General features: G+C 40.3%; 1 protein-coding gene across 24 annotated transcripts in view; it reads right to left on the minus strand.

Moving 5' to 3' along the window:
- Positions 1-27,705, minus strand: part of ABLIM1 (actin binding LIM protein 1) — a 207,197-nt gene that overhangs the window by 13,301 nt on the left and 166,191 nt on the right. For 8 of the 24 annotated variants that reach the window (XM_083441117.1, XM_083441107.1, XM_083441103.1 and 5 more), the window contains 7 exons: positions 25,470-25,514; positions 22,036-22,071; positions 21,104-21,233; positions 9,774-9,821; positions 4,853-4,999; positions 197-288; positions 6-102 (listed from right to left, as the gene is read on the minus strand). In XM_083441117.1, coding sequence (XP_083297243.1) covers positions 6-102; positions 197-288; positions 4,853-4,999; positions 9,774-9,821; positions 21,104-21,233; positions 22,036-22,071; positions 25,470-25,514 — 595 coding nt within the window. Of the gene's footprint in view, positions 1-5; positions 103-196; positions 292-4,852; positions 5,000-9,773; positions 9,822-12,196; positions 12,302-14,848; positions 14,870-21,103; positions 21,234-22,035; positions 22,072-25,469; positions 25,515-27,705 lie in introns of all 24 variants that reach the window. The other 16 variants (XM_083441118.1, XM_083441122.1, XM_083441101.1 and 13 more) reach the window with 7 other exon arrangements.

Consider the following 27,705-nt stretch of genomic DNA (forward strand, 5'->3'; position numbering starts at 1 on the left):
CTTACATGAATTAACTGGAGAGTCATAACGGCTGCTGGGAAGCGAAGACCTTTCCTTCTCCATTTCTTCTTTTAATATCAATTGTCCCAGACCTGAGTTGAGCTGCAAAAATGGGAATTAAAAATTGTACGTAAGCTATTGAAAACAACCAGTTCAATTGGCACGGATGAGTGATTCACATCAATATCATAACCACCTTCATCAGTTGTTCCTCCTGTAGCTGCCGACGTCTCTGAAGCTCCTCAAGATCTTCATCTCTGCCAGTGGATCTGCGGCGCATGTCAGAACCTACTTCCACAAAACCACAGCACAAAGAGAGCTTCTTGCACAACTGTACACAAGGATTGACAACCATTACCCAAGTCTCCTTAGGCCTGCCGAATAAAATTTGCTTGCTGAATAACAAAACTAAACTCCACTAAACACATAGCCAGACGTTCTATCAATTTTGTTTCAGAAATAGCCATGATATGCTCATCTCCAGTTTAACTCTGTCACCTTCTGTGTAGAACCCAAATTTTTGTTACCTCCTAAGTGTGACATATACTGTAAATACTCTGGTTTCACTTATTTTACTAGAGGGCCATATTGAGGAAAACTGAGTGCCGACAGCCAAATTCCTGAAAACAGATATTTGGTAAAGTCTCATCAATACAACCATTGCTTGTATCTTTCTCCTCCGGGTTCCTAATTGAGAGGCCATGGTAGAGCTAATTTGGCCCAGGGCTTCAATTTTCTAAATAGTAATTTTGCACGTTTTAGCTAATTTTTTCAAGTGGTAGGTGGGCACATTGTGGGCTGGATCCTGAGGCACCAGTAGAAAAAGTTCTGGCAAAATTCTGTCCCCAAAACTTTCATACAATAGCTAGAGGAAGATTTTGCACAACTTGGACTTGCATAAGCATGCATCTTGAAGTTTGTGAAAGAACTTGTGTTGCAGAATGTACCATTGGATTTCAGCTCTCACAATAAGCATCTTGTGCTATGTTCAGAATAGCCCTTATGCTTATATAAGGGGACTTGCACTTTCTAAAGGACACATCTACGTCCAACTCCATTAAGTAAATTAAAACTTTCTCAGTTGTAACTACAGGGAATAATATCATAAAGAACTTGGGAATTAGGTGGGCCCTTTTAATAAAAGCTTTAGGATGAAAGAATTGAGCAATTCCATTTCCAGTTACCAATGGGAAGCTGAGATTTGGCCTATGTTTTTAGTGATATATGTTGTTATTATTACATTTATAACCCACCTTTCCTTCACTGAGCTCAAACTGGGGTACATTGTTCTTCCCCTCTGCATTTTATTCCCACAACTCTATGTATGAAGTAGGCATAGCTAAAGTTTTAGAATTTCTCTTTCTCTCTCTCTCTTGCACTCTCTACAGGTTCACCAAGGAGAGGTATATAATATACTATTGCAAGAAAACAACAAAAGCCCTATATCAATGGTTAAGGACTTTTTTAAAGTTTTGAAAAGATGTAAGAAATAACCAATAATAGTGGTTGGATAAACATTTGGTCTTGAATCTAGAAACCCTGGGCATTATTTCAGGCTGTAATCATATACACATTCACTTGGGTTTAAGTCTCACTGAACTCAATGGGACTTATTTCTGAGCAGAATGGCTAAGACTGTGCTATGAAGTTTTTCTTCTGTGAAACATACATAATATTGACCCAGCTTACAAGGCTGTTGTGTAAAGCACTCTGCCAATTAGAAGAACTACATTTAAGATAAATAACATTTCAGGTTCTACAGTAAGTAAAACCTAAAATAAAGTATTAACCCAAGCATATGAATTCAGTTATTTTGCAAAGACTGCAAATGATTATGGATTTTTAAAATAGGGAAACACTAGAAATGTGAATTGGAAGGTAAGATATACAAGCAAAATGGACATGGGGACAATGGTGTATAAAGCAGATGTGGTGAACCATTGGCTCTCCAGGTGTTGCTCCCAACATCCTTGGCCAGTGGCCATGTTTGCTGGGGCAGATGGCAGTTGTAGTTTAGTAACATCTGGAGAGGCAAAGGTTCCCCACACCTAATGTATCATGACAGTGAGTACAGAACCATGAGCTTAGCTAGATATTACATGCATATACATGCATTTAAATATCAAAGGATGATTTTAAGAAGCAGAAATGGCTTCAAGAGTGTACATAACCCCTCCCGCCTGCCATTTTTCTACTGCAAGTTCCTGCTTCCCAGGCTGCTTTTTCCCAAACACTGTTCTAGATGCATATTTTTTCCCTGTCTTCTCACAAGCATGAGTCTGGAGCCCAGTATGCAGGGAGAAGCATTGCAGTGGGAAAATGGTGCACAGGAGTAAGATTAGACACCCTCTTCTCTCCTGCCACTACTGCTTGCTGAAAACAGCCAGCTCCTGAAGTCACTTTTCCTTGCTCAAAGCACACACACACACACCCTATGAAATCTCTGCTGCCGCTGGGTCCTTCTGCATTTTGAACCTTTAGCAGACGTTGCTAATATTTTCCAAAATGTAAGATAACTGTTTCCTGTTTCTTATAAAGCTGACCACATTCCATGTTATTATTTTCTTTAGAGATCCCCAAATGCCTGCTGTAGGTCCAATTCACCTGTGACTTCTAGATTTGGTGAAGTCAGTATGAGATGATTTTAGCTATGGCCGTTTCATATGGTGAGTATGCTGGCTTCATACACCCTATTATAGTCAGAGCTAATGTTTACTATGAGCCATGGCAAACAAGCCCTCATCCTCATCTGTGTCACAGTATATGTGGAATTTGTTACCCAGTCATTTAATATTAATTTTAATAATATACTCAGGGTGCAGTCATACAATAATTTTGAAAGGAAAATCACCACTGTGAGATTTCCTCCCCCTCCATAAAGCTGGCATTGCAAAAAACTCTTTATGCTGACATGATCACACAATGCTGACAAAAAAGCGGTAACATTGATGTGATGTTGTAAAATCACCTCACACTGAGTTCCTCAGCTAACATGAGAATCAGGCTTTTGTATGCAACCAACCGTTAACAGGTAATCAACAGTTACTGTATTTAAATAATCATGTGGACAGATAATATGACATGATACATATTGGGTTTTAACAAAAAAAGTGTTTTTAAAAATGAAAAAAGCATGGAAAATAAAATTAATGTCTTAAGGCACAAATATGATGCTAATAGTAGGCCACTTTTAACTTCATTTCTTTGGAAATCTGCTTGTGCTATGTATTGAAATCAAGAACTTTAAGAACATTTTGCAGCCTGAGATGATGGACTCATGTCCCCTCACTCAGTTCCATGAACAGAAGTCCATAGGACTGGCAACTGACTCTTGCTCCAACACTGGCAACAGGATAACATCTTCCATTGCAGCTAAGGGCAGGAGGCTACCTTAGGAGGTGCAGGACAGGCTATGTGGCCCCACAGCTATGCCTGAAACACCTTGCCTCACTCATGCGCTGTGCCACCTGGCACCTGCTCACTACCTGGTCAAACAAACATTGCAATTCAGCAGCAGTGTGGTGCCAATGCCTGGGCACCAGCTCAGGATAATGTGTATGCCTGATAGCAGAGTATGTCCCCCAGCACCTGCTGCCAAATGTGGTTGCCTCAGGTTTTCTAATAATATGAAAAGGTGTTGAAGTAAGAAAATCCTTAAACAAGTTAGGCTTCATTGCAGCAGTCAATTTAACACATTGATTTGAATGAGATTATGAAGACAATGTTATTTGTAATCTCTTAACTCTGTCCCTGTAGACCAATTCCTTGGACACATTCCTCAGCAGGCATCTTTTGTTTTAACCTTTAAATGCCTGCTGAATACATTTCCATGCTGCCAAGCTTATGCAGGCAATTAAGAAAACACATTTCAATAATAGGTGATGGTCTCTGATTTTAAGTTTTTACAAAGTTTTTTTGTATATAGATACTGGGGTCGAAACCGTATTTGATTTTTATGATATAGCAGCATATAAATATACTGTATTTTTTGCTCTATAAGACTCACTTTTTCCCTCCTAAAAAGCAAGGGGAAATGTGTGTTCGTCTTATGGAGCGAATGCAGGCTGCGCAGCTATTCCAGAAGCCAGAACAGCAAGAGGGATTGCTGCTTTCACTGCGCAGCGATCCCTCTTGCTGTTCTGGCTTCTGAGATTCAGAATATTTTTTTCCTTGTTTTCCTCCTCCCAAAACTAGGTGCGTCTTGTGGTCTGGTGCGTCTTATAGAGCGAAAAATATGGTATTCATAAAGAAATGATAATATATTTGACTAGAAACTAAGGAGAAATATCCAAATCCTCACTTCCCTTCTCAAAATGTGTCCCACAGAAACCTCAACTTCCTGTTTAAACTCTCTGAATTCAAAAAGTGCATTGTGATTTTGGGGGCCAGAAGCTCTTAAAAGGGGGTAATCAGAGGAACAGCATGTACACACGGGAAAAAATCTCGCTTCATAAAGCTCCTGTGATAAACCTTAAATGTCTTTATGAACTCTAGATACTTTAAAGCAAAGCTTAGAGGTTCTGTGTTAGGCATGCATGGGAGGGGTCCAAATGAGAAGGAAACGCAGGAAAACCTGGGAGTGTCAACTTCAATGGAATGTAGACTCCAGGGATTAGAAATCCCAGAGTCTGAGGTTATACATTCCAAACTACAGGGTTTTCCAGGGAAACCCCTCTTCCCATCTTTTCACATTATATATTTAGCGTAGCACCCATAAGACTCTTAAGGATCAGGTGCAAATGAGTTCAGTGTCCCTGTATCACACACTAATTAATATTAGTCTAAATTTATTTATAGGTTAGTAGAAAGCTGGGGGTGGGGTTTGCACTTTTTGTCACTTGTTGTTCCATACCTACAGCCGCAAGTGCGGGTGGACCTGGCCAGTATTCTGTCTCAATCTTTGGAATCTCGTTGGGTGCTGGAGCGTGGGCTGCTGGGAACTTGGAGGACTTGATGATATCATCGGAAGACTTGTTCTGGGCTGCCAGGGCAGCTGCATCTAGATGGCAATCAGGGGAACTTAAGCTATCAGATTAAGTTGCTGCATCAATGCTATATGGTTCTTTTCTACTTCATGCTCTCTTACAATTGAAATAGTTAACACTATAAGCACTATTATTTCATCTCCTTATTCAGCAAGTGAGGGCCCCTCCAGACATCCTTTTTATTGTGCATTCTTAGTGGTGTTGGGACAGTTTTATACAATCACTCTTTCAATACAGTTTGTGACTGCAGAAGTTTTGGGGCAGTCAAACTGCCCTGTATCCAATTGGTGCATGTTTTGTAGCTTCTTGTTGAAGTCCTGTAATTTCTTATAGCACAAATGTTCTGGGAGTGGCAGTGGTGGTTGTCCTGCTTTTGTTTGGCAATAGCACAGAAAATGCCCCTCCAGAGGGCAATAACGCAGTAACACTGGGGAAGCATCACAGAATGTAAATAAAGCTGAAAGACGGGTGGATGGTTCAGGATAAATCTGCCACTAACACACTATTACTGTGTCAATGACAAGTATAAGACACCGTGTGCCCCCACCCACCCATGGTGGAACACACACACACACAAATAAAACACCAGTCTGGAGAAGCCCTGATATAATACTCCTATTAACATATTGTGGCCTAATTTTAAGTTCTAATTTCTGCAAGAAAACCCCAAGTTTCATAAGAACAGTGCATTTGAAGGATGCATACAATCACAGCATTAAATCAGAAGTTACAGTGGAGTTCTGTAATGGAGTGAGCCTGGCTTCCTCCCACCTTTACAATGTAAATAACAGACAAGCAAGTCATCCAAAAGCTTGAATTCATCTATCTTGCCTATTCCAAATGCTTCAGGGAAGCATATGGGATGTACACTTAATCATTTAAAACAGGGAACCCATGGCCTTTCAGTTGTTGTTGAACTCCAACTACCATAAACCACAGACAGCATGGTCAGGGAGTGTAAGGTGCTGGATTTCAACAACATCTGGAAGGCCAAGATGTCTGAGTCAAATGCTCTTTGGTTGCCTCAGGCTGCTTTTTTTTTTTAAGCAGTTGCAAAATTGTTCCCAGGTCAATGGAGGTGGGTTTGTGACATCACAAGTGTCTGCTAATTAGCTCTATGTACAGCCAACGTCTGCAAAATTTCACGGGACCAGTTTTCCTGAGCTTGATCTGGGAGAGAAAATTGTTTTGTTTGCATAGAACACAAGTATATTTCCAGAGTGGCACTATCATTTCAATAATCCTAGGTTTGTGCACAGCTTTAGAATGGATTTACAAAGCAAGTTCATTGGAACCACAGAAGCATTATATGGCAGTCTCTCTTTTTTAAAGCAACTGCTGTTAATAAAAAGAAGAGTTCAGTGTGCCTCTTGGTTTCCATGTAAGGCAAGAAGCCAGGGATATTTTGGTGGTGTTCTACTGGATGTAATCTCATGACATTTTACAAAATTTCTCCAATGGGAATGAAATTTGCTGTGTATTAATAACTGTAAACTTTCTACTGTATAATTACATTTCCTTAACACATTCTTTAAATAAATACTTTTTCATCAGTCCAAATCAGTAGTTCGGTAACTGCTACATGATAATTAGCTTCATTTTATTTTGGTTAAAGCTCTTATTAAGCATCCTTGATTTTTACTTCAGAGCATTGTCATCACCATGTGAAATTGATCCCAAAGCAAGGTATAGTAATAGTGTAATATTTATCCTGGCAATTCACTTAGGGTGAAATTATACTATCATTATGTATGAGGGAACATCACCATGAGATGCATGCAACTGTTCTTAGTATCCATGTGTATTTGAAAAGAAGAAGGCAGATTTAATGCCAGTAAATAACAAAGAAAAAAATCACCTCAGGGCAGAGTTTTACATATACAAAATGACAGTGTAGTTTCACCCTTTGCTGTTTTCAATAACCAAATGTTAGGCTGATTCCACTGTGTATGAAGCAACTAAAAAAAGATAGAAAAGAATGTGAACTAGAAAAACTATTTCCCAAGATATATTTTGTGTCTTTACTATTTTAAGGTTTATGTTTCTGAAAGCCTCCAAAGGGTATTTTCAGATGTCACAAACTTAGCTAAAACAGAGGCCTGTATCAGAAAATGTTAGAAAGTTATACAGGGCTATGCTTGCATAAGAAGAGAAGGGGTAAATCCAGATATTGATTGTCCATCTGCATATTATATAAATATACTTCAATGTTTTAATGCTCCGTTCAAATGAATTTGGCCATTTTACCTGTGATCACTTAGAGGAGAGGTGGGAAACCACCAGCCAATGGACCTAATCTGGCCCTGGACAGTTCTCAGTTTGACCCTTAAGACCCTTTCCCCTAAGCCATGGCCATCTCAGCCTTAGACTGCAACTCCATGATATTTTAAGACTTTGTTAACATTTCTTAAAGTACATTTTCAAATGAAAGTCCTGTGACTATTTAGTCATGCATGAAGGAAGGGAAAGTCTTTATCAGATGCTACTACATAGTTAAAACCTTAACTAGATTCATTCTCCAGAAGAAGAGAAAGTGGAGTGAAAGAATACTAACTTTTTAAAGTTTGCAAGTTATAATAAAATGTAGAATTTTTAGGGAAGAGCAAACAAGAAACAAAAGATGTTTATTTGCAGAAGCCCCCTTACTATTTTGAAATATAATAAAAATTGTTCCTAAGGGATGAAACTAACTGGAAATAGCTTGTGCATAGGCTTAAGTGAAACAAATGAAAGCTGCACAAGAGTTTCATCCTGTGGCAGCTCTCTTTCATTTCAAAGGGGGCTTATGAACAAGAAAAGTCCCTGAAGTCTTAATGCAGAAGTGAAGAACCTTTTTCAGACTGAGGGCACATTCCCTTCTAGGCAGCCTCCCAAGGGTGGGGGGCTCACAGGCAAAAGTGGGCAGAGCAATGAATGTAGATTTAACCTTTTTACAGTAGGTCAGTTTCTAAACAAACTTAATATACCCCTTTCTATCCTCCACCCAGGCAAGCAAGGGACACATTCCAGCCAGCCAAGATCAGTCCTAGAATGGTGTGCCTGGGGAGCAGGGGTGGGTGACTGAGGAGGGCCTGTAGCTTGAGGAGAGTCCTGAGGGCTGAAGAGAAGTCTCATCTGATGCCCAGATCAGAGGTTTCCCATCCTTGCCTTTAATGGATAAGGAGCAGCTACCTTGGCTCATTGCTCAGGGAATTACAAAAACATGCCTTCCAACAGTACTTACGTATTAGAATTGATGAGGTCAGTGGCAAAAACATTCACATGTTAATGGGAGGTGAGTAGACACAATAAAAATCATAGAGAAATAAAAATGATGTCAAGAAAAAAATATGGCATGATTAAAAATTAAATAATAATAATAATAATAATAATAATAATAATAATAATAATAATAATAATAATACAAATGCCACCCCATAATAACCACCAGCCCTCAAGCAATCTAAAACTTTTGCATCCCTCAGCCACCCCTGATCTTCCTACTATTTCTGTTTCCATGAGTCTTTACCTAAAAGCTATAATTATAATTAGTTTCTTTCTAGATACTGTGAAAAATGTATTTTCGTAGCCAGCTCTCCAAAGACTACTGCAATGTGACCTTTGCTGTTAAAAAGAAATTGTGAATTGCTAATTGTGAATGCTCCATTGTCAGTGCAGAACCGCTGAGGAATAACCCTGCTATGAAGACACACTATTCGTTTTTTACTCGGAGCGTTCAACATTGGGCACATGTTGAAAGACACTCTGTAGTTACCACAGACATTCTACTGCTTTGCCCCTGCATTCAAAAGCAGATTTTTGTCAGTTCTACCTCATTTTAAGCTCAGTCGAGCACAGCAATACACAATGGAGACCAAGCTTGCTCCCATGCCAGCAGCAATAAAATGAATGAGGGTTGTGAGAGAGATGAGCGTGCTTGTTGGATTATGCTCTTTCAGTATTCATTGGGACCATGCCTTGGTCAAGTGACTTTCCCCATCATTTCTCATATTATTAAAGTGGGTATTCCACTGGACAGGAAAACTGATTTAAAAACCTAACTGTTCCTGTCAGAGTTTTTTAGCTAGTTATGACAGTTTCCAAGAGATATGTTGCTTTCAATATTTCCAGATATATTAGTGCGATATCTTTAAGCAAATTTGCATGTGGAATGCTGGCCTGCTAGCTGTAGAACAATCCTACATGACTGCAGCTTATATGACTGAAATAAAGGCCAATAAGACATGTACTATTCTTGTTTGCAAGCAGGGTACTACATAACAAAGTAGCCGTGATGGATTATCATACTCTGGAAAACGACATTCAAAGCAGTGAGGCATACAGTGTAAAGTAATCCTTCATCTTACACGGGTTTGGTTCCAAGCATTATGCATATGTGTGAAAATTGCATATAGTCAAACCTTGGCGCTACCCTGCGGCTAGTGTATCTGCAGCACTCCCAGAGCCGGCGCAATGAGTAGGCCTTTCCCAGCAAGCAAAACCAAGAGTTTAAAAGCACATTTTGTGCTAGGTCTGCTTGTGTTACCCTGTGCCTTGCTTGGGAGTTGCACAATTTCAACCAACCTGCTGCCAAACACATGTAAGATGAGAGCTCTTTCTGCCTTTCAAACACCCTCTGTTTACATCAGAAAAAACGAAACGTAAAAGGTGATAAAGCAGGCAATAATCCGCTAATGTTACAAAAAGTTAACATGAAGACAAAGCTCTGGGTAAGTCAAAAGTTCAGTCATGCAGCTATTTAATATATTAAGACTGTCCCACTTTGAAAACAGAAAGAATAAGGTTTACCATGCTGTTTGTAGATAGGAGGTTTTCTATAAATATTGATGCCTTGATCTGTAAAAATAAAAAGCAGAAACATGAGACTATTTGGACATCTTCAATTAATGCTGGGAAAGAGGGAAGAAATCAAACACTAAATTGACAGGTATTCCAAACCGAGGACTTGGCACAAGTATCCAGGAAACTAATTTCAGTATCACATAAAAGAGAGAAGTATCTGATGAAAACAAAACACAAAAACAGATGGGAAAATATCACAGACAGATGACATGAAATCTTTGACATATAGAGTTGGCAACATGGTGATGTACCTAAAGGCACGGGCCATTCAGTTTAATGTCTTAGTAGATTGTTAGTGGGATAAACATTTCACAGGAGGTGCAACCAAAAGAGATATGCCAGGGGTGGAGACAGGAGCATTCTGGCGGAAAATAGCCCCCAAATGACTACTGGGAAATTGTGCAACAGCAGCTCAATTTCTCCTCCAACCACAGACATCACAAATAACAATGATGTACATTTACAGTCAAGGCTTCAGAACATGTTTCATTCAGTGCAATCCTATGTATGCCTACTCATAAGTAAGTCTCATTGAGAACAGTGGGACTTGCTTTCAGGTAGATGTGTGAAGGATTGCAGTGTAAATCTGCCGTTTTGAAATGCAGCCATATTCTCTGTGATTCTATTGAGCCTCTGCAATGTTTCTTACCATACTTATTGGTTTGGTGGTACAACCAACTCACACCACCAACCACATATGTTCATATTCAGAAGCATTTTATGGCATAGAGCCTGGACTTAATACAGTATTTATCTAGCAATGACTTAAATAGTACAGAATGTTTTCATTTGTTTTTTTTAAATACATGCTTGGGTATACTCTCAAGGAAAAGTTCATGGTCCTCTTAAATATAAAATGCACAGACACTGAAAATTAAAATGACAACACAAACAAAATGGAGAGAGGATTCTTAGAAAGCTTGAAGAAGAGTAAAAAATAAATAACCCAAAAGCCATGTTCTTCGGGTTGTTGTTGTTTTTTTTTAAAAAAAGACTTATCTAGGGTAACTCAGTAGACAAAGAAAACGGAATGCTATATTGTAGCCTGATCCTATGCATGTTTACTCAGTAGTGCCACTGTGTTCGGTGGGATTGCAGCCTCGTAGTGGCAAGATATGTTTAATGCAGGCTATCCCTCTTAGATGTGTAGTAGCTAATTAATGGCTAGAATATACCAGTAATGCTCGAACTCTAAACCTTAGAAATGGGTTATGCTGTTGGTTCAGCTCCACATTTCCCACCCTCCACTATACCTTCTCTGTATGTTAAGCAGTTACAGTATGCATGTAATCTCTTAAGAATGTCTTGGAGATCCATGACCATGAAGGAAGATGTTATATCAGCAGCAGTAGCTCCTAAGTGTGTGGCCAAAATTTTCAGCCAGACAGGCACGTCTCTATTACTTCCAGAGAAACAACTCTAATTGACACGGAAGAGAGTGGGGCCATAATTCTTTATCTCCTCAAAATACATTGGAACAAGAGTTCTTTGATACAAACTAACCCCAACTCAATGTTTTGCTTAATACTGAATTATGACATATCCATTGCTCACTGAGACTGCTCAAGAAACATTAAGCCACAGCCATTGCTAGAAAATGGCTACCAGGTTATCTGCAGCATTCGCAGCAGACAATACTATAAAAGCAGAGTGTAATATACACAAGGCTGAACTTCTAGCAGTATCACTGGCTCCTTCTCAGGCAGTAAAAAGTGTACAGAAGCAAAGTAAATAATGTGAAGCTTTAATGTTAAATTAATGATTTGCACCAATGAGAACCACTTCACACAGGAATCTACAGATTTAAGGCCCCAAATGAAGCCTACCAGAGGGTGCCACAGTAACAACTAGATGCAATGAGTCCGTTTAAGCAATATTCTTAACAGAAAGCACAGTCATTGTGCCACAAAAAATGCAAAGTGTTTGACAGTGCAATTCTAAGTATGGTTGCTCAGGTCCCATTGAGTTCCATTAGACGGGCTTCCTAGTACTTTTGTTTAGGATTGTAACCTGAATCCTGCCTCTTAAAGTCATGAAAAACAGGAACTAACAAGTAAGATGTGTTTGGTGCTACCAAGGAGTGGCTTGGGCCATGTACATGATGTTCTTACCAAACTACATTGTATCCTCCCTATTCCAAAATCTCTAAGAGAAAGATTTAATTTCAACGCTTAAATCTTTCTGCAGCCAGCTTTTTCTAATTCCTCTCAAAATAAAACTAACAAGCCCTGCATTTCAAAGCAGTTCATGGTATACTCCAAAAAGCAAACGAACTAAACAGCATGAGATAATGGAGACAAGACAAGGGTTACAAAGGCTACTGGTCTACACTATGACAGGACACCAAGACATACATTGCCAGCTCCTACCTGGAACATGGAAATGTTTAGGGGCCTGAGCGTAAGTTGGTGTTAGAGGGCGGCTGTCTGGCCGGTAAGGGGCAGGGGAGTTCCGACCGCTGGACGGCTCATTGCCTCCAATGAGGAGAATGGGGAAACAGAAACAAAAACAAAAACAGCAGTAAAGAAGCAGGCATAATTCAAAAACCCAACCAAAAGACGGTGGAAAAGGAAAACAAGGGAGGAAACAAACAAAAAATATATATAGTTGGTAGTCAGGAAATATGGCTAGCATTGGAAGGCACTGCTAGTCTGTGCTAAGAGAGACATTCACATCAGGCTGGAAATCAGGCAGCTTGCATCCTCTCATTTGTACATTCCAACAGCATGCGTGAGGAAGAATGCAGTCAAATTAAATGGACAAGCCGTGGAGCGGAATGGGAAGTTATGTGGTAATGATTTAATATCAGCCAGGGTTCACACTTTCAGTTGAAGAGTCATGGCATTTGGCAAAGTCATTGCTAGGCAAACCCCAAGTCAAATTATCTGCACCCTTTGAAGAGAATCATTCATTTCAAATGATCATACATGTACGAGAAGGAGAAAAGCTTATTAATTATTCTGGTTTGCTCTTTCTTTGATTGATCAAACTAGCATAAATAAATAACTGCACTCATTTCTCTCTAGGGTCTTGTTTTTCATCTCATCTCCAGGAAATTATCTTATGGTAGGTATGATGAGCCTGTGGCCCTCGCAATGAGGCTGAACTCTAACTCCTGTCAGCAGGTCCATACAGAACTTGTCTGGGGGCAGGGGCTGGAGTCTTGTTAGAATAAAGTTATAAACTCAAACAGCCCGAGTCCAGCAGGCCCCTGACAGGCTCCCCCAGCCAGATTAGCACTCTAAGGTCCAGGACAAGTGTACCCGGCTGCCTTCCCCTCTGCATGGGCCTGTCTGTCAGTCCTGGGCAGCATGGCCAATTATCAGGGATGACAGGAGTTGTAATCCAACAACTGCTAGAGGATGAGGAGCTGTTCTATTGACACTTTCCCACATTTTCATTCATGAACAGAAGCAGTCAAAGTATGTTTTCCCTTCAATGCCAACTGCACATACATAGTGATTAAGTGAGTGACTGAAAGTTTGGACTGGAGATTCCTTCTAATCAACAGGGGGACCAATGCATTGTTGTATAAACTCCAATTGTGTGCAATACAGCTGCACACATAGGTGTTTTATGTTTGCACGGAAGGGACAGCGTATAAAACCTGTCCAAGCTTTTCAAGCTTGAACTATGTCAACGGGACTCTGAATCACGTTATCTCATGTATATGTCCTATGTTGTTAGCCTGCTCTTCAACCCAAAGGGTTTTCAGAGCAGCTCAAAAATGAAGAGGATTAGAAACAGTCAACTAAAACAAATACAGCAATTATAAAACCAGAGTAACAGCAGAAGCCAATATTAAAAGTAGATTAAAAAGAGCTAAGCAAGATTAAAACCATTATTCAAATGGTATCTAAAATGCCCAGACAACTAAAACAGTCTACAAGTGGCACCGTAAGGTAATAGAGTCAACACCAGGTGAGCCTCCCTGGAAAGGGCCTGTGTCTGCTATTGAGTGGCACTCTCTGATACAGTTTTCTGATGTGCGAACTGTTCCTTTAAAAATCTGGGAGTGGGTTATCAATATGCTGAAGGGAGGGAATCCAATTCATTCAGTTCATAGATTACTCAACCCATCCCTAAAGCTCAGGATCAGTAAGAACTTAGTTTATGTCTATCCTCATACATGTGGCTTTTCAAGGACACTAGTGATCAGTTAGTATCAGTGCTAAAAAAATGTGAATGACTGCTTGGAGAGAGACATATATTTTCTGTAGAATATGTATTTATTAGAAAATAAACATTAAATCAATTGATGTGGTGTATTTACAGTGGGTTATAGTAACCTCTTTATTTGCTCTCAGGAGCTGGAGGGAAATTAACAGGACATACGAGAAAGCAAGTCAAACAACTTGAGACTGTCTCTGCATGGCAGCTCTTCTACACATCATGCATGTGTGGCAGTGGTGAGGAGAGAAAACAGTGGAAACCAGTCCTCATGGAGCGGCTGCTATGTAGCTTCAAGTGGCCTCCATGTGGCTTTTATGCTATGCTAACTTTGTTTGTTCAAGGCAACATTTTACAGTACAAAATTGGGATGCGCCACCATGTGGTTCTCAACCTGCTAGAAATCTCCTCCAAACATGGACATTAAACTTTTTTTAAAAGAGGAATTGGTTATCAGCTTTTCATCACACTTTTTTTTTTTTAACCTCTGTTTGGCTCTCTAGTAAATTTGCATTGAAATGCTATTTACAGAAAGCTGAAGGGTGACAGTAATCTCTACTGACAAGCATTAAGTTAAATGGAAAGAACAAAGGACCCTTAATATTCTGGTCAAACAGCCCTGTGCTACAGACTAAGCCACAGATTTACACATCTGTGAATAGAGGCCAATATGAGTGGCTGAATTGAACCTAACATGTTGTTAGCTAAAGCAGTAAAATGTATCTGTTAGAATGACACTTGGAAGGAAGGAAGCATCAGCAAAGAGGGAGTGGGCATGGGTAAGAACAACAACACAAAGTCCCTCTGGGTATTGGAGAGGGGTGTCACAAGAGAGCTGAGACATGGCATACCTATGTAGAATGGAGCCGCATCTGAGAAAAGAAAAGGAAAAAAGTCATGTACAGAAATGAGGATAAAACAAATGGGGGAATAAAGCTGAATGCGTTCATGAGAACCATGGTGGTACTTTTCAACTAAAAAAAGGAGAAAAAACATATGGCTATGTAAGCACATGTAATTAAAGGGTGGGGGAGTGCAGAAAGCAGTCATGGGAAGCACAGTGCTACTTTTTGGTTCTCAATCCAGCAGATAAGCTTATCAATAATTTTTAAGAGAAATTGTCAATTGGTGCATGGGGGAGAGGTAATAACTAAGACTGCAGCTGTAGAGGGAAATCTTAAGCCTTCCCCTCTCACATGCTCCTGTCTACTGCTTTTCCTTCTCATATCTGGTTGTTGTTTTTTTATCCATGTCACTGACAATCAGTTGTTATATAAGGATTTGAATTCTCTCCCCATCCTACTTGTGAAACTCCCTATACCTATAAAGCAGTGGCAATTTTGGGAGATGGGGTAGGGAGGGGGTGATTGCTTAGTTTTGTTCTTGTTTTTATTATGCATTTTGTGTTTTCATCTTGTATTTTTATGCTGTTAACTGCCCTGAGATCTTCAAATGAAGGGAATATACAAACTTAATAAACAATAAAACAAATAAGTTTTATTACTAACCAACCTTGCTGGGTCATCTTAAGGGTGATTGATATAATGTATGTGATCCAAACCCCATGAAACCAAAATACATTCATGCAGGGGTTTTTTTACCTATCCACCCTACTTGAAACACGCCATTTCTAAATGCTTCAAAGCCGAAACTTTCAAAGAAGATGAACTCTCCCCTCCAGAATGTCACAATCAGATTAATATACAATCAATCATTACCTTAGGTCCATTTAATTACTGATTTATTCAATATTTCCAATTGCAATTTAAAATGGCTGAGAATCTAGCACAAATTACTTTAGCACACATCTGGATGGTAGCTTCCTATACTCTCATGTCATAGTTTGGCATCACAAGTACGTGGGAAGAACTCCTAGAAAGAGAAGCACCTTTCTTCCTGGGAGATGCTATATGAACATTGTGAAGGCATCTGAGCTCACAGCAGAGCCTGTGCTGGTTCCATAATTGCCACCATTAACGTTGTGCAGAAGTGGGGAAGCCCAGCATGGCCTTAAGCTACTGCTGAGTGTGGACTGCAGATATCAAAACATCACCCCTAGGCACATGCACACATAGTCATGCTGGCACTTTCGCATGGAAGTATATCCCATATCTTTATTGTACAAGATACAATTAATTGCCCTTCTGTTTTTCCCGATTTTGTCATTCGAATGGACAAAGCAGGACACAAATTTGAGTTACACACGAAAATCTTTATTTCAGAAACTGATAACTATGAGCTGAACCTCAGTGAAGGTTTGCCATATCAAATCTAAAAGAGCCACTAGCTCTACCATATTATGAGAGAGAATGGGAATGCCTTGAGAAAGGAGGAGGATGCTACAGTAGGTCTGCAGCATGGAAATGTTGAACTGGAATTTATGGATCATGCAAACATGAATTGTGCCTCTGTTTTTAAGGGACCCCATGTGTAAAGGATGAAGTGAGTTTTGCTATGGTGAGGACTAAAACAAACTGGAACGAAAAGGTTGTAAATTATTACTGGAGAGAGGAGGTTAAGAACTATTATCATTTCCGATAAAGGCCCATGGAAACCAAACAATCTATTTAACATCCATATTACTTCAGTTCAGGACGCTGAAATATGTAGTATAACTTGAGCATAAATCTTCCTGGCTTTTAGCAATTCACCTAATCTACTGCTGCTCACATCAGCTCCTGAGTGAGTGATTCAGGAGGAGTTGAAAATTATATAGGGCACATTGGGAACAAGGAGGGATGGGTACCGGGAGGAAAATGGGTAGACAAAGTGGCAGGATACAACAAAACCAAAACACCAAACCGGCTTGCAAATATAAAGGACAATTTTACTTAGTTCAACAAATTAAAGTGCAACAAGCATATCAAAGCCTGGAGATGTGAAGAACCCTTTCTTGCAACCATTCCCACTTACAGGACTTTGCGCTTCCAGCAGATAATTAACTGTAGAACAATTTGCTTGTTTCAACTGTGCTATGACACTATTACTATATACATTATTGGCAGAGTTGTGCCACTAGTTGACTGTATGTCTATAAGTATCTCCAGGCTTTGATATGCACATTGCACTCTAATTTGTTGAACTAAGTAAAATTGTCCTCTATATTTGCAAGCTGGTTTGGTGTTTTGGTTTTGCTGTATTACAATCGTTATTACACCTGATACTTTTTTTGTATACAAAGTAGCAGGATAGTCATCATGGAGGATCAATATACTGGCAGGAAGATGGAGCAAGCTATCTGGAACAGGTAGGGAATTTTAAGGGAATTTTAAGAGTTACATAGTGTGACGGTATGAAAAGCAAGCTAAACTATGAAGATAGTTTTTAAGAGACATGAATCTTAGCTTTTGAATATAAGTAGTGATTGTACCATGTCACTTCAGGCAATAAAAATGTTATATGAATGCACCTTCACATGGTGGTTTGCCCAGTGGTAGAGGCACATGCCTTGCTTGTGGTAACTCCCAGTATCAATTGCTGGCATTTCCAGGTAGAGTTAGGAAAGCTTCCTGTCTGAAACTGTAGAAAGCCACTGCCAATCAGTGTATATATGCTATAAGGAAGCTTCCTGCATTCCTAAGACAGGAGCTGGGATTTGTTATATTAGAGCAAGCCTTGTTGTTCAATGCTGGGGTTTGCAAGTGTATGAGCTGGTAAAATGACCTGAATCTGGCCTTAGATTTAAGGGAAGGAGGCTATGCTAGAAGAAATTGTAAGTGAAAAAATGTCTCTGTGCGAAGCTCGACAGACATGGCGTTATTTGTGTTGGAAGTTGAAGCATGGGGAAAGGTGCTACTGGAGACCTTACAGAAAATGTAGGACATGTCAATGTGTTTGAAGAGAGAGATTCAGAGTTATGGCAATTCCAAAGTTACGTTTCCAAGGCAGCAAAATTCTGTCACCTTGCTGTTCAAAGAGCCACACTTTCCTAAAACGTAAGAAATGGAGCACTTCACCTAAGGAGACCCTTAGAAAGGACATACTTCCTCGAAGATGGAGAAGGTATGTCAGGTCTAACACAGTCATTATGACGCAGGTCTGAGGCATGCCGGGAGTCACACAGCTGAGAGCCACTTGATGGAGATGTGCCTTATTAGCTTTCCTTGAATGCTAATAAATCTCCAGTCTGTCTGACACTAGCTTGAATGGCCTGTCTCCTTACCTTTGACATGGGGAATGAAGTGGTGTCGGAAAGGGGAGTAGGGGCGGGAGTCATTGTGGGTGGAGATGGGACTGCTAGTGCGCAGGTGGGCTAACCGCTGCACACCGTTAGACTGCAGCTCTGCAGCGGCAAGAAATCGTGAGGCAAGACAAAATGGAAACAAAGAAAAGAGAACACAAAATAAGACAGAAGCAGGGCCAGTGGCTGGAGGCGGGGAGAGAACAGAGGGAGAAAAGCACTGAACAAACTAGGAAGAAATAAGATTACACAAATATTAGGAAAAGTCATAGGAAGAAGGTGAAAACTCAAGATTGCCACTGGATACTTCCTTAGTCCAGGCTTAAATTAGTACCCTCTCTCTACAGCAAAAAATAACTATTATTCATGCATCACACACCCTGAACCCAAATGAGTTTCAGAAGCAGCAGCTGTCTGGGTGACAACCTGACTAAACAATGCCAAAATGGGTACAAAGTCCTTTTAAAATTGTTTTAAGAAATTCTGCAAGAAGAGTTTAGTCATTCCACTAAGAACACCAGGAACACCTTGGGGCCTTATGATGAAAGTTTTTAATATAATATAGATACTGGAAGAGAGCCATTTTTGAATAGAATATATATTCTAATCAATGTATCTTTCATGTGGTTTATCAATGAGGGAATTTTCAAAAAGTACCTTTAAATCATTCTGGAAATTTTAAGATCTGGGGTTACAAGAAATCTGCAAATATCTGCTATTGTGTGAATAACGGTGTTCCTTGTCCAACTTTGAGGGGGAAATTCCCAGTCATTTCAAAATATAATACTGGTTGTTTCCCCAGTAATTTGAACTGCTCTCAGAAACCATTTTATTTCCTGCATTTATTTAAATACACAATGTTAGAAAGCTATTCAAAATATCAGCAAAGCAAACTGAATCATTGTCTCAATCTTAATAAATCTCACAAACACGATTTTGGGAAATGGCATGTCCTACATCTTGTCATATTTCTCACTCTTAAGTTAAATCATGGTTTAAAGGAAACACTGTACCATTCTTAGTTACAATTACAGGATTAAAAGTGTTGAAATATTAAATTCTGTTCATAGATTATGTTTACAGATTCACATATAGATCCTTCCTGAAATGGAATCAGTTGGAGATTAACAACTATATTTTATTGCTTTTGACTATATTATACTGACAGATAAGTACACCTAATGCCAAAATGCAGGTGGTTAAAAATGGAAGTGATAGCTTCTGATCTTTTCCTTGAGGCCATACCAGAGAAGGAAAGAGGAGTGGCTCATTCATTTGTCCTTAATTATTGTTGAGAATTATATCTGAATGAGGCCAATGCCATCTTGGATCATCATTTCCCACAGAAATAAAAACAACTAGCCAATTGTGTCCTGTCAAACTCTTAAGAAAGCCTGGATTTGCATATATGGAGCATATATGGAGCTATTATCACAAGAAGCAGAAATGTGAAGCCTTTTCATAGATTCCAATAGATTCAGTTGGCTCAACCATGTATATCTTGAAGAATTCATCATCATCTTGTCAGTGCTATATGATAAACCAAATTTCATTTGTGCCTTTTAAATGAAAAACCTCTTCAACATTTTAAGCTTACCATTTTAAGCTTACCATCATCATATGAAAGAACTCAAACTTGATACTAATAAATTCCTTTGTGAAAAACATGCATCTAGACATTTGCTTCACCTGCTTTTGGATAAGGTAGCTATGCAATTCTCCCTAACCTGAATCCCAAACACTAGTTTTGGGGTTCCATATTGTTTCCAGAGTAAGGCTAAACAATTTTAATTTCCAGATTTTGCTCACAATGCTACCCATGAGCAGTTTATTTAGGGACATACATTTTAAAGGCAAGACTTCAAAGAAAAATACAGCTTAATGCAAATCTCTGAAGTAGAAATTTCACTGTTTTGTGCATGCAACTTTAACAGATGAACTGGTTTTCAATTTGTAGACCTTAATGGCTAGCTAGGGGTGAATGCAGGCACAATATTTTAAGAGCTGTGGGTGCTACCCTGCAAAGATATTCACAGTGACCAGTTGATAGTTAGCTTTCCTCAGCAGGATAAAGCTCTGAAAAGAACAATTCTGTCAGTTTGAGGCTATATTTAGCTATTCACAGGGCTGGCCCCTGTGATGCCACCAAGAAATCTCTTCCTGCCTCAAACACTCAGAAGAGATTTATGTTTTATAAACTTAAGTTTTCTTTAAAATAATTAAGAAGGCACAAATTAAATGTTGTTTTTTTAAAGGAAGACATAAGTGCGGAGGCAAGCCTAACAACTGAGCGAGCATTTGATTCACTGGTGTGTACAGTGGACATTTCAGATGTGAAAGCAGGAAGGAAGGAAGGAAGGAAGGAAGGAAGGAAGGAAGGAAGAAAGGAAGGAAGGAAGGGCTGTGGAATTTGCATTTAACTTTCAAAACTTTTTTTATGTCTGTCTTCACACTAAGATTTTAAATAAAGAATTTCCCTGTTTTTAAAGATGGCCTTCCATTTCAACATCAAAGCAGAGAGGTCATGTGGACTGCGAGGTTTGATTATCAGGAGTATTCCACAGTCTGAAACCAAGGACTCATTAAAAAGGTCCCTATAGCATGATATTCAACATTACTTGCCACTTATAAAAGAAAGGATAAGCAACCAATTTAATTTCCCAATAGTAATAGCTTTACCCTAAGACTCAAACATTCCCCCTAACAACAAGACACACTGCAGGAAATTGTGTGCTTTTCTCTAATTGGCATAGATTCTAGGCAGCTTAATTAAAAATATCAAAAAGTGCAAAGGAAGGGGGAGGGAACCAAACCGTATGCAAGAAGTCATGTAATACTAAAGTGTCAGATTCCTTTTCTATGCAATTCTATGACATAAAGAAGCTAAGATTCTGTGGCTTGGCCACTTGCCTACATTGGGCCTTACCAGGTCTGTGAAAATGTTGTGGTGAACGTGACATTGTGGGAGTGTAGCTGTGACGACTGTACACAGGAGAACCAATGGACCCCTGGCTGGTAGACCGGTGTATCATCCGATCCCGAAGATCCTGATATCCCTGAGGTAAGAAAATATTTTACATATATATTATAATATTCAGGGTTATAATGGTTAAGATACTGCTAAAATGTTTTTCCAGAGTAACTCACTGCTTCAGTTCCTTGACAGCTGGAGACTAACTAGATGTTACAAAAAAGCATTTCCCTCATAACATGGGAGCTGACACTCAAGAGAGTTGGGAGCCATTTAAAAAATATTAGCCTGTCCAAAAAGTCTATCATTGAAACACTGAACATGGAAGCACCAAAAATTCCAGAGGCTTCATATTAGCATGAAGATGGAGCTCCTGAAGTCACCTTACTCCACCTTAACCCTTCCAAGATTTGCTATATATTACTGGGTAAGGATGTTGAATAGTCTGTTCCATTCATTCCCAACTGTCATATAGAAGGAACCCTGCATATATGATTGCATTGCTAACAAGATCTAACTATTCAGTTTGTTTCCACTACTTAACAACAGTTACTGATCCTGCTCCCTGCTCACTTCTTCACCTTTGACCTCTGAAATTTCAGTGTCCCAGTTATGTAACCATACTGCCCCTGAGTCTTTTGATTTTTTTAAAGCAAAACCCAAGCCTGCCATTATGAGATGAGATGAGATTGCATCGAGGGCAATAAGCTAAATAAATGCCATGTGCATTTTGCTGCTGAATTGCATTCAGCACAGTGCACTGCATAGTCACAGAATGGCAGCTTACAAGAAGGCAGCACGCAACAAGCAATACTACTGTTTTACTGGTAGTCATATTATTATCATCACCATCGTACAATGCAGGGCACAGCTTCCATTGAACTTACTTCTGCAGATGGAGTTGGAGAGAGTGTCCTTGGAGACTGCAAGACATGGAAGAAAGGAAATTGTAGATAGAGGATTACTCCCAATGTGTCACAAATCCATTAGTAGTTGTCATTTCAGTTGTGTTATTTATTTAAAAATATTTCTGAAACACTTAATATTCAAATAAACCCTCAACGTTGTGTACAAACAATGCAAATCAGCATAAAAACAATAAAACTACATCATAGAAACAGAAATCCAGTGGTACAGGGCCTGAGTTGATGGATTAGGGGAAGCTTGCCGAAAAAAAGTATGCCTTTAACAAGACAATCAAGGGAAATTGCTGTGATGCTTCATGTAGGGAAAAGAGAAGGGAACGTCAATGTGCAGGGGAAAGAGCAGAAAATGCCTGTTTTCAGTTTACCTACTCTATGATGTCCTGCAGAGTGCTGATCTAAATGATCTTACAGGTTCATACAGGGTCAGGTGGTCTTTCAGGTAACCTGACCCCAAACTGTTCCGTTATCAAGGTGACAATATGAAAAAGTTGATTGGAAACTCCTAAAGATTCTTCTATGGCACTGCCTACTCATATCCAGATTTAGGAAACTGCTTGAGTTTCAAGCAACCTCCACATATGCTTAATTTAATCAAATATTCTACAAGAGCAACCTATAACAAATGACTCCTCTGGTAACACTACCTGCAAAGCTGGCAATCACAAGTGTGATTAATTTGACAGCTACCATAGTTGGACAGAAAGCTTTCACAGTGGTGATCCCTGTATTAAGTATCTCATTGGCTCAGGGTTTTGAATGACACCAAGCATTCAAGTTTCCAGATGACTTTTACAGGGGAGTACCATCTTTTTTTAATGCACTGAAGGCAGGTTGGCTGCATCTGGTAAACCTTGTCCAGATAAAACTCTGGGGTTTTTATTACAGCAGAAGTGGGAACCTTTGGCCTTCCAAATGTTGCTGAACTACAAGTGACATCAGCTCTAGCAAGCTGACGTGATGATGGAGGTTGTAGTTCAGTAACATGTAGAGAGCCAAAGGTTCCCCATACCTGTTTTGCAGGAAGAACAGAATTTTGTGTAACGTAAAGAAATAGAAAAATTAACCATCCTTTCTCTGATATCTGCTATTTGAGGATCTCTTATCATGTTAAAGCAAACTTCTGTAAGGTGCATTGCCATATGCTGAATCATGTCCTTTCAGGCCCAGGATGTAGGATCAGTATATGTAGTATGCTTGCATCCCACCATTATTCAAACAACCAATTTTAACCTCACAGTTGCCACCTTTTATGATGTATGCTAGGCTAAGCAATAATAACTAATAACACTCTCCATAGCTGTACAGGGATTTTAATCCACACTGAAGCCCAACACTTCAGCCATTGTACCACATGGGTTCTTGAGCATATCTTGGGTGGTCTGGGATTGTGGTTGTTATATAAGTTGTTATATACTTGCTGCATCACACAGAGAGAGAGAGAGAGTCCAAAGGATGCATCCAAAAGCACTGTGACAAGAAGAAAAATAGCAACAAGCTCTGTACCACGAACACTTGTGCAAGAGTTCTGAAAATCCTGTTAGAGGTGGGTCTGCTTGGTAGCAGTTCTCATACTTTATTGCTTAGGACAGTGGTGCCCAAACTTTTTTCAAGGAGGGCCAGATTTGATGAAGTGAAGGGCCGTGAGGGCCAACCAAAGTTGTTGCGCTTTTTTTTAGGATTGAAATTGTTGAGCTTTTTTTTTTTTTTTTTTTAGGGTTGAAGTTGTTGAGGAATGGGCCGGATTAGGCCCCCGAAACGGACTGTGGTAGAGCTTTTGGCCAACAAGGGAATCAAAGGTGTGCTAAAGGTGGGAAAGGAGATTGCAGAGGAGCTGAAGGGATTATTTGCATCTGTCTTCAGAGCAGAAGACTTGCGAGTAACATAAAAGTAATAAGGTGAAACAGGAGAGATGCGAGCCGGGAAGAGTGTGTCATCCCTTTGGCCCAGGCGAGGCGGCGGCGGCGGCTGCTGGACGACCTCCTCGCCCGTCTCCACGTGAGGGAAACGCAGCGTTGGCGTCGGGGCACCTCCGGCGGAGCAAGCCCGCTGACCTTCGCCTTCCCCTCCGCCTTCCTCCTTTTCGCCGCTCCGCCTGCGCCTCCGCTGCCTCCCGCTCTCGGCTGGCCCTCCTAGGCGTCGGGCTCCGAGGGCGATGGCGCCCCTCGTCGGCCCCACTCCACCACGCCCATCTGCAGCACGGGCCCCGCCGCCGCGCTCCCGCCAGCCGCCCTGGCTGCTTCGCCCGCCTCCTCCTCGGGCTCGAAGCCCGGGTTGTCCCGGCTTCAGGCCTGCCTCGAGCAAGACGAGAGCGGCGGCGGCGGCGAGTAAGACGAAGGAGGAGGAGAAGGAGAAGAAGCGCCGACGACAACTCCGCCGCTGCTGCCCAGCGGGTCCCACAGCTGCCCCAGCTCCAGATGCTCCAGGCCGTCGGAAGGGCAAAGTCCCGCCATGGCCCCCCCGACCCTGGACGAAGGCCGCCGCCACCTCAGAAATTTTCTCTCAGGCCGGCCGAGTAACGGCGCGGGAAGGGAGCGCCTTCGCTTTCTCCACCGCCCGCCTTCCAGCCCCCAATCCCCGCCCACAGCGCGCCGCCTCGCAGGGGGAAGCAGGCAGGCCGGGCTGGCGGCTACACGGGCCACATGACGAGGTCTGGCGGGCCGGATTCGGCCCGCGGGCCTTGTGTTTGACACCCGTGGCTTAGGAGAAGCTACAGTCTTTTGCCAAGCAGACAAACATATGTGGGTTTAGCTTCATTTTTTGTATGCAGCGCTCTAACTTAGGCCTGCACAATTTGTGACCTACCAGCCTGAATGCAGTCCACCAGCCAAGAGGGGCTCAACAAAACTTTTGGTTCCCTACCTGCCTGTATTGCAAAAGAAGGGAGTGCAAGTATCTAGCAGGTCGAAATCATGGCTTACTACTGTGTTTTAGCTTGGTGGGTCACAAATTGTACAGGCTTGCTCTAGCATTAAACATTCCTTCCCTGAACTGAAGATGACTTCATATATGGAAGAGCTTTTTTGGATCCAACCCCATATTAACTATGCCATTGTTCAATCCAGTCTCCATAGTTACATAGTGGCTTGGTACATCTAGCGATGCGGAAATCACAATGCTATTCCAGATCATCTTTTGCCAGCTGGGTCATGTGAATCTGCCATGAAATAAAAGTGCTAGATTCCAATAATGTGTCATGATGTAGAAATCAAACATATTCAGGACTTGTCCAACAATCTCTTATTCAACCTTACGGACAAACACAGGATAATTCAATGACTGCAAGTGAGGCATCAAAGAAACTGTCTTCCTTTCATGCCAACTTTAGCTTTGCATGTTGTTATACCACCACCAAGTCACCTCTGTGGAGTCTGTACTGTCTTTTTCTTTCAACTTACACTTTCATCGTGCACAGGAGAACTGCCATATCTTGAACTCTGAGTCTGTTAAGGAAAGTTTGGTTCATCATTCTTTTTTGTAAATTCTAAAAAGTTTTTATCAGAACATAATGCAGAGCAAAGCCGAGAAATCTCAGGTGCAGCAGGGTAGCAAAAGGAAATACCCAGGTGGAGTCTAGTGAAAGTGGAATTTCAGGTTGTAAATTAATAGTCTGGGGCTTGACCCTAAAACATCATTTGGTCCATCTTTCTAGTGCTGGCAGTCTACAAAACCATTTTTTCTGGGTTTTGATTACTGAGTCTTAATTCTCTATGTTTTTACAGTGGTGAAGGGTTTTACACCAAAATTCAAGCCACATTTAGACTATCATATATCAGCTTAATAAACTGAGATAGTAACAAGCCTCTTGGCCAATTCTGGTGGAATCTATACACATATAAAAACCATTCTGAAAATGTGTTTTTAAAAATACATTGACTTTTCCATAAGACTCACCATTGCTATCTAGTGTCACATTATATATTCCACTTAAAACGTTTTATTTGCAGCTGTATAGCTGAGTCCTCTGTCTTTTGCACAAATGAGCAAGAAGTCTTCCATTAACTGTAGCTTCTTGTTTCATCTGTATTGGGATACTATGCTTAACAGCGTCAGAATAAGCCAAGATGTTAAGTGATGTTTGATGTTGGCTAAATATCCATCCTGTCTTTTTCTGAAACTGTTAACCGTAGTTTCCAGATTTGAATGAAACAGGAAAATAAAGTTAAAGCAAAGAGATCACATGTGTAGCCAATAGGCGTGTTCATATCTCCATTTATTAAGCCAAGATATGATTGTTCAGAGAGAGCCAGTGTATGTTATGTCCAAGACAGTGTATCTGGGCTCCTTTGGAAGAGCGGAATATAAATCTAATAAATTGGGGGGGAAAGATAACTAGCCTCCAACTTTGTGGGCTAGAAGACATTTTCCCGAGAAAACCAAGTAATACTGTTGCACTATTACAAGGTGTATCCACTGTAGTAGGTATTCCACTGATAAAAGGCACTCTTATTGCCATTTTAAAACATTCCTGTTTACCTAGGCATTTGATGGCTGAAATATATTGTTCCTAGAAACCTTGACATTATTTAGTTGTGCACAGTTGTCTGTTCTTTAATTTTTTAAAAAATATTGTTTTTGTTGTTTTGATGTTTGCTTCCCTGAGTGAAATTTATGATTTAATAAATAAATAAAAGAAGGACAGGCACAGAAAGTGCATTATATGTGTGTGCCTTGCAACAGCACCCACAAAGTGAAGCCTATGGGACTGGTTTGTGTAACAGGCATGATTCTAAATCAGGGTACTGGCCTCAGATGCTTCAACACTTTCCGTATCCATTGTGACGTCAATAACGGCGATATTATTACTTTAAAGGGAAGCAAGGCAGGACTGAATTCCAAAGAGCTCTAATAAGATTTTAGCTCATGATGGATACAAATACTCAGTCAAAATGTTATACAAACTCTGAAGGAATGGAGCTCCAGGAAAAACTCTAGCTAAGAAGCCGCAGAACTAGTTCCATGATTGGTATAACTCACCTGACCATTAAAAACAGACCAGAGAATGTAGATCTGGAGCCAAAGGATGTCTCAAGGAAGAACTAGGAGAACTGTTAAGTTATTAATCCACCTAAGTATGTTCCTGGTTCAAAACCAGCCGATGACCATGTTAGTCATGTGATATCCATGCTACCATTAGCATAAAACAACTACTATGCAAGTTAATACCAGAAAGAAGCCAAAAACTATTTACTGTTACTATTTACATTGCTTCATAGCAGGATCTATTATCATGACACACATTAAGCACACTAAGTATGTTTTCTGTGCTCTATTGCTGGGTAAGTGATTCTATGCAATCAGCAATCAGATTATACAAAAAGGCATTGCTCCATAAAAAGCAACGATTAAGCAAGGCAGAAGCAGAAGATAGCTAGAGGTCCTTAGAAAGAAATGCAGCCAAAACAACATTCCTGAAGGAAAGTGAACAACGATTAAATGCATCACAGCAATCATACAAGCAGTAGGCAGCCAAAGCCTCTGTCTTTCCTCATTCATCAGATACAATGGTGTAAGAGAAGCTGTGGGGAGTTTGCAAATAGGAATACAACCATAACATGTATGAACTATACTAAAAGCATATGTGCTACAATCAAAGACCAACCTTTCACTACCAGAATTATTTATTTTTCGATA

The sequence above is a fragment of the Podarcis tiliguerta genome (genome assembly GCF_965153285.1).
Source record: "Podarcis tiliguerta genome assembly, chromosome: 5".
Lineage (NCBI taxonomy): Eukaryota > Metazoa > Chordata > Lepidosauria > Squamata > Lacertidae > Podarcis > Podarcis tiliguerta.